The sequence below is a fragment of the Megalobrama amblycephala genome, linkage group LG13 (assembly GCF_018812025.1).
Source record: "Megalobrama amblycephala isolate DHTTF-2021 linkage group LG13, ASM1881202v1, whole genome shotgun sequence".
NCBI lineage: Eukaryota > Metazoa > Chordata > Actinopteri > Cypriniformes > Xenocyprididae > Megalobrama > Megalobrama amblycephala.
In genome coordinates, this window is record NC_063056.1 from 30540336 (window position 1) to 30548092 (window position 7757).

At 38.3% G+C, this 7757-nt stretch overlaps 1 protein-coding gene across 1 annotated transcript; it reads right to left on the reverse strand.

Annotated features, from left to right (window-relative positions):
- Positions 1-271: 271 nt before the first annotated feature.
- On the reverse strand, positions 272-1310 carry LOC125243492 (gastrula zinc finger protein XlCGF57.1-like). Its single transcript, XM_048153202.1, has one exon. The coding sequence runs from the start codon at positions 1296-1298 to the stop codon at positions 474-476; it is 825 nt and encodes a 274-aa protein (XP_048009159.1). The 5' UTR covers positions 1299-1310; the 3' UTR covers positions 272-473.
- Positions 1311-7757: the final 6447 nt, after the last annotated feature.

Genomic DNA, 7757 nt, shown 5'->3' on the forward strand with positions numbered 1-7757 from the left:
ATGGCGAAGCGCCTGCTTATATAGCTACCCCGCCCATTTCGGCGGGAATATTCGCGGGCTTTGTCGCCATAGGCCGCGCAGCTATGCCGCGCTGTCATTGGTTCAACAACTTGTCTATGAGTGAACCAATGACGATGCAGTTACACTGCGTTATTGAAAAAGGCTTCAGTAACGGGGAAAAAGGAGACCTTTCCCCATACGCAGTACTCGTTCCGTATCTCAGGGAACCGAGGTTACGTTAGTAACCGAGTACGTTTCTGGCCTCCTAGTGATGTGAAATAAGAGCGGGAGTTAAATCAGGGTGATTATTTTTACTTTATTTTGTATTTTATCTTCAGTAGCCATGTGCAGTGCAAACGAGGCTTAAGGCTTTTCTCCAGTGTGAATTCTCATGTGGACTATAAGGTTTCCTTTGTGTCTGAAACTCTTTCCACACTGTTGGCTGTTATGAGGCTTTTCTCCAGTGTGAATTCTCATGTGGATTTTAAGGTGTCCTTAAGGTGATCACATGTGAATGGCTTCTCTCCAGTGTGAATATTCATGTGGTAATAAAGGCTCATTTTATGTGTGAAACTCTTTCCACACTGATCACATTTAAATGGCTTCTCTCCAGTGTGAATTCTCATGTGTTGCCTGAGGCTTCGTTCCTGTGTGAAGCCATTCCCACACAGAGTGCAGGTGTAAGGCTTTTCTCCAGTGTGAGTTCTCATGTGGGCTATAAGGCCTTCTTTTCGAATGAAACTCTGTCCACACTGTTGGCAGGTGAATGGGCTCTCTCCAGTGTGAATTCTCATGTGGGCTTTAAGGCTTCCTTTTCTAATGAAACTCTTTCCACACTTTTGGCAGACAAAAGGTTTCTCTCCAGTGTGAATATTAATGTGTTCCCTAAGGCTTTGTTCCCGTGTGAAGCCATTCCCGCACAGAGTGCAGGTGTAAGGCTTTTCTCCAGTGTGAATTCTCATGTGGGCTATAAGGCTTCCTTTTCGACTGAAACTCTTTCCACAGTGTTGGCAGGTGTAAGGCTTTTCTCCAGTGTGAACTCTCATGTGGATTTTGAGTTTTCCTTTTCCAATGAAACTCTTTCCACACTGTTGGCAGGCAAATGGGTTCTCTCTAACGTGAATTCTGATGTGAGCTATAAGGCTTCCTTTATGACTGAAACTCTTTCCACACTCTTGACAGGTGTAAGGGTTTTCTCCATTGTGATTTCTCATGTGGACTTTAAGGTTTTCTTTTCGACTGAAACTCTTTCCACACTCTTGACAGGTATGAGGCTTTTCGCCAGTGTGAATTCTCATGTGAGCTATAAGGCTTCCTTTATGACTGAAACTCTTTCCACACTGTCGGCAGGTGTAAGGCTTTTCTCCAGTGTGAATTCTCATGTGAACTTTAAGGTGTTTTTTATGTTTGAAAGTCTTTCCACACTGTTGGCAGGTGAAATAACTTTTAGTTCCTGTCTTTTGAGCTCCTTTTTGTGAGGAAACCTGTGATGATTTTTCTCCAGTCATGGAATTATAATGTTTTGTCTCTTCTTTTTCACCAAGTTCATGGCTAGCCTCTTTCAGTGCCATTAGGTCTAGGGCAAAAATAGACAAAATTTAGACATTTAAGGCATCAAAATCAACAACATGTATGATCTATACCCTATCCAATCCTATGGATCAGGAATGGGCAGCTTTGGTACTGGAGGACCACTTTTTTGCAGAGTTAAGTTTACATTTTCAAGCATTCCTGAAGACTTAAGGCTGATTTATACTTCTGCGTTGTGTATGCCATAGGTAGGGCGTAGGCTGTGTAGCCTGTACAATGCAGCCTGACGCGCACCTCTTTGAAAATGTTACGTGTCTATTCTACGCGGACCGCAAGCGCTACAATTGGTTTGCGGTTACCTATTTGCTGCCACCTCTATTTGTAAGCTTCTCTGATAATGTACATGACAAGCTGCTTCTTCGGCCTTGATACTCAACATGACCGCGGACACCGCCTACCAGTGGTCTGCATGCATGTCAACATGGACAACGGCACAGAAGTATAAATGAAAACAGACGCATAGCCTACGGTGCAGAGGCTCCGGCGTAGGTCCGACGCAGAAGTATAAAATAGGCCTTTACGATTAAATAATGGGGTTGGGTTAAATTTTGCAGGTGTGTTGGATCACAGATGGAGCTAAACTCAGATTGATCAGGAAACAATCGCTGTATGTTAAGCACAGTCTTAGAATGTTTTAACTAGTCGTTAAATGTGTGCCCGGCTTTAAGTGTGTCAAAATACTAAGAATGGCGCGATTTTACTCTTATTCTTAGACTTAGGAACCTTTATAAATCACACTTATTCTTAAGTGTCAAGACTAGGTCTTAGCTCTTAAATTATTTAAGAGAGCTGGAGAGGCGTCTTAACCTAGTTAAGAGTAACAAGATGGCAGCAAAGAAGAGGAGATGCACGCTTTCCAATGAAGATATGATGTATTGGAGTTATATGATGACATGGAGTTGATAAAATGATATAAACTTGATTGTCAATTCTTTTTGTAACTGACCTAATAAAACTAACTTTAAATAAATGTAATAAATTCTTTCTTGTTAATCGCAAACAATTTGGTTTCAATATTTTTTTTTATATATATATATATATATATATATTTAAATGTTTTAAAATATGACATTGACTACAAAGTAATCAGTTTTTAGTATTCAATTCAAATATTTAAAAAAAAAATGTGTTAAAAGATGTAAGCATATCGTGTAGCTGTGCTTGGAGTCAATTGTTTCATGTGTGATAATGAAATTATTTTGGCCAGTCTGTCATACAAAAACAAGAGAGAACCAATTAAGGTTGAAGATATCTGTTTTCATACAGCTGGACATCACATTTGGCCACTACTCTATGGCAGTTCATTGACTTTCCAACTGACCATCAAACTATGTGGCAAAAGAAAGCCACTTTTATGTTGACTGTGGGCTTCCCTGGAGTTGTTGGAGCCGTTGGCTGCGTTTACACTTGGCATTAACATGCGACCTGTATCTGAATGTTGTCCACATACGCATTGAAAAGACAAGTGTAAACGCTTTTGTGGTTGGAATGTTATCCGATCAACGTGTCCTGGTTCGGAGGTAGTCGAGGACGCTTTGTGATCGGATCTCAGTGTAATGTAAATGAGATCCAGCCATCGTATCTACATTCAGAGGGCGACATTGTTTAAATCCCTGCCCAGTCTCTCCATGTGGCTGTCAGAAAATAAAGGACAGACGCAGTTTTGACAAGAAATTAAAGTTCTTTGAACTTTACAATAAATGTCTATCTTTAAAACAGTTTATTTAGACTTGCATGATACCTTGTGTGTCATTTTTCATTTTAATTGTGCAACATTATCTAAACGAGGTGATCGCGTATGTTTTATTGTTTCAGTTTATTTCCAATATTGCACGCTTAACTTAACTTTAAACTGGATGATGTGACTTGTTTAACATCATTAACTCAAGTTATTTTTCAACTCTGGAAGTATTTTTTCATTTAAAAAAATTAATTTGATCCAAGACTGGAGATTGCATCGGAAAGTAAAGTAGCCTAAGTGAGTGAAAGCAATAGGACATTGTTTAATTTGTATCATCTTTACTCTTATCTGGTGTCGTATAACCTACCAGTGATGCGCGGGTTGATCCAAAATAAGCAGGTGCCTGCGGTCACCCGCGGTTACGAGTCATCCAAAAATATTTATTCGGGTCAAAAGATATTCGGGTCGCGGTCGGTCGGGTCGTTTGAAATAAAGATGCCAATTTAACCTTTGTAATTTTCAGTTTTACTTACTAAAGGTTTCAGTTTTACTTTCATGGGTATTTGTGAACATTTATTTATGGATATTGTAGCCTCAGTCTTTGGCTTAGCCTACCTGTTTGTTCGTCTAAAATGCGTTAATAAATACTTTATTAACATATTCTATCCCTGCATTTTGTGCTTGTGAGAGCTTCAATTGGGCATTCACGAGGCGAAATAGCCTAAGCCTACTAATACAAGTGGGAAATCCTTATTTACCTTTTGAATGTTGAGCGTTATTAACTTTTGAATAAATGCTGACACCGGACAAAATGCCCGATTTCCCAACACGTTGAACTGAGCAATGAAATTTTACCATTTTAATAGGCTACTTTTAAACGCATATAGCTCAGTAATGTCAGTTTTATGTATTTTCTGAGAGGGGGCGGACATAACACTAGGCCATATCATACAACATTCAGAAAAAGAACAGTTTACGGCCTTCTCTCAGTTGACCTGCTGATTAATTCTTCAAGCAGGGTCGAAACATAAACATCGCATTCATCAATAATATGCATCTAGACAGCTGAAATGGAAAATGATGGGCCGCCTCAAGAACTGCCTGCTCTCGCCACTGCACCTCTGAGCGCACAACATCAGGTCCTGAAACATTTCTCTCCTCCAAAGGCTGGATTAATGGATATTATTGGCCAGGGAGGCTGATGGTGGGGCGTATGGGAGGGGGGTGGCCACACACCCCCACACCCCTAGTTCTTACGTCTATGGCCCAATGACACTACAATAAGCATTTACTACTTTTAAAAAAAATGTGGTTCAGGAAGCGGGTCAACCCAGTTATTTTTCAACTCTGGAAGTATTAAAAAAAAAAAAAAAATTATTTGATCTAAGACTGGAGATTGTATCGGAAAGTAAAGTAGCCTAAGTGAGTGAAAGCAATAACATTGCTTCATTTGTCTCGTCTTTACTCTTATCTGGTGTCGTAGCCTACCTGTAAGGAACCCATAGCTGGAGACGGAGTTGAATCCATAATGCAGAGGTTGTTTATTGACAAAAACAAACTCAGAATGAACAATGCAAGACGGCAGGCAACAGACGTAGTCCAGGCAAGGTTCAAAAACACAGCAAGGCAAGCAGACAACAGGCTAAATCCAAAACAGTAGACAAAAGGGTAAATCCAAAAACAGGCTAAATGGTCAAGACACATGGAATAGACAGAGATAAGATTAAACGCTTGGTAAGGCAGAGTTAACATGCAATACGTCGCAAGGTATTCAGAGAAGCACATGGCTTATAAGGCTACAAACAGGAAGTAAGAATACAAACAGGAAGAACCACTAAAACTCAGGTGACGGCTCCCTCTGCTGGAGAAATGAACTGTGCATGGGCTGAACTGTTACACTACCCTTGTTTATTTCTCTTTAATGTGATGTGCGTTCTTTTATTTCATTAATATAAAGTGTTCGGATTCTACCGTTACATATTACACAAACAATACAAATGCTTGCGCACTCCTTTCAATCATGAAATGTGTTGACTTTTTTTTTTTTTTTTAACCATACAAGATTAATGTTGGGAAATTTAAATTGGTAGATTAAGTTCTCTATTTGTGATCGATTGTATACTTTAGTGGAATAAATCACAAAAATCCTGTGCTGTGTGCGCTGCATAGAGGCTAAAGTGAAAGCTGTTTTAAGCTATAAGCCATTTGAAGCGTCTGCCTTTCAAACGCGCCTAATTTAAATATTGTGCAGGAAACAGAAATCCGATCAGTTATCCAGATACAGAGGCCAATTAATGTGATCAAATATAAATGCACCGTGTCCTGATTAGCTAATGATCTGGGCCCGTATGTATAAAACTTCTCAGAAATGCTCTTAAGAATAGTCTTAAGTTTTGACTTAAGTGTCAAAAAATTCTTAGTAAAGAGTAGGAGTTTTATAAGAGTAGGAGACTTTTATAAAGAAGCTAAAAGCAACTTTTAGTAAAGTGTAAGACGGATTCTTAAGTGCTGACTTAAGTGTTGTGAACATATACTGTAAAAAAGATGGACGACGCAACGCCGCTTCCTTCCATTGTATTGAACTGAAGCCAAAACGGGCTGATGAATGGGCGCTGACACGTTACGCAATACGTCAAAAAAAAAAAGTTTGGAGCCTGGGCATGCGCAGAAGGAATCGTCAGTGGAGCCGGAGGCGGAGTCGCGATATCAAACTTCCGCCCAGACGACTGCGTCATCATTCATGTATTTTAAATAGACTATAAAAATTATACACAATTTAAAAATCCTACCTATAAAATAATAGGCTATTCTGTTTCTAGAGCAATAATATTTTTGAAACAGCAAATTCAGTAGATAAACTCAATATAATATGCCACTAGAAACAACTCTAAATCGTCAGAAACGATAACTACCTTAAATGACCAAAACCATCTTTCAGAAAGTTTTATTTCAAGCAGAATTTGTTTTTAAGTTTTCACTGAAGTCTCATTCGACTGCATTGAGAGGGCAGGGTTTATGATCTGTACTGCATCCAGCCACCAGGGGGCGATCAAAGAGCCCGCAGCTTCACTTTTCAGGACGTATGAGACACACCCGGTTGTGAACTAAGGACTACAATGATGTCAACTCAAAATGGCCACCATCAACCTCTGAATCAGCCAATAGCGAGCCCGGAAGGGTGAAGCCACAGCAGCTTATTATAATATTTATTATTATAATTATTAATTATTCCTCTGGACAACAAACAGATTCACAACGCTCCGATGCTTTCTGAAGCATTGTTTTGAAATCGGCCATCACTAAATAAGTCGTTATTTTGTTTTTTTGCCGCACCAAAAGTATTCTTGTCGCTTTATAATATTAATATTGAACCACTGTACTCACATGAACTGATTTAATTATGTTTTTAGTACCTTTATGGATCTTGACAGAGGAAGTGACATTGCTCCCTATGGAGGCCTCACGGAGCCATCGGAGGTCTTAAGGGTGTGAACATGAGGGTAAGTAATAAATGACAGAATTTTCATTTTTGGGTGAACTAACCCTTTAATTCTTCACCTTAATTCTTAATTCTTTTGCAGTTAACTTGTCTTTTCTTCTCCACCTGTTTTTGTCTTACCCCGCTGACCCAATGAGTATTTTGCTGTCCAATGGTCATGCCTTAACTGCAATTTCTAGTATTGCATTAGTATTGCATCCTTCTCATGGGAATTTAATCATTTTTGACTTTTCAGTCTGAAATAAATCTCTTTTTGGCTCATTTTATCTGTAAAAGAAAACAAGCCTTCATAAACTAACTTCATGACTAAATAAAAAATTAAAAGTAGTTATTAAGATTGATTGGTTTGGAATTTGTAAAATGTGCTTGAGAAAAATATGATCAGAAAATTAACTTGCATAATAATTAAGCAAAAAATTATGCATTTAAGCAGTTAATAACATACTATAATAATAATTGCTAAAAACAAAAAAACAAATATAATAATTAAAAAAATAAAAATAATTAATAAAAACAATATAATAATTGCTGCAAGTGGCAACAAGACTAAACATCATCAATGAAAAAAAATACTACTCAAAACTGACAGAATGGAGTGTCAAAACTCAGCATCCCTGAACATCACACTTTCTGACACTAATGGTGATTGTTTTAGGTCATTGATAAACTCTTTGTTCTCGACTAAAGAAAAACCCAAGAACTTTTTAAAAAATAATTTTCCAGGACAACTACAAGATTTTCCAGGACATTTTCTCTAATTTTCCATGTGTTCCATGTGAAAATTTGTCATCAATTTTCCAGGTTTTCAAGGTTTTCCAGGACGAGTGGGAACCCTGTTTGTTCTCGTTTGCGGATCTTTCATCTTTTTGAACTTACATTGAATTTTTTTGATCTACGCACCACCAGAAATTAAATAAGTATTGTTGTTTGGACTGATCTGGTGCTACGCTTCTCAATCTTTTCTTATACTTGTTTATTTTACGATTA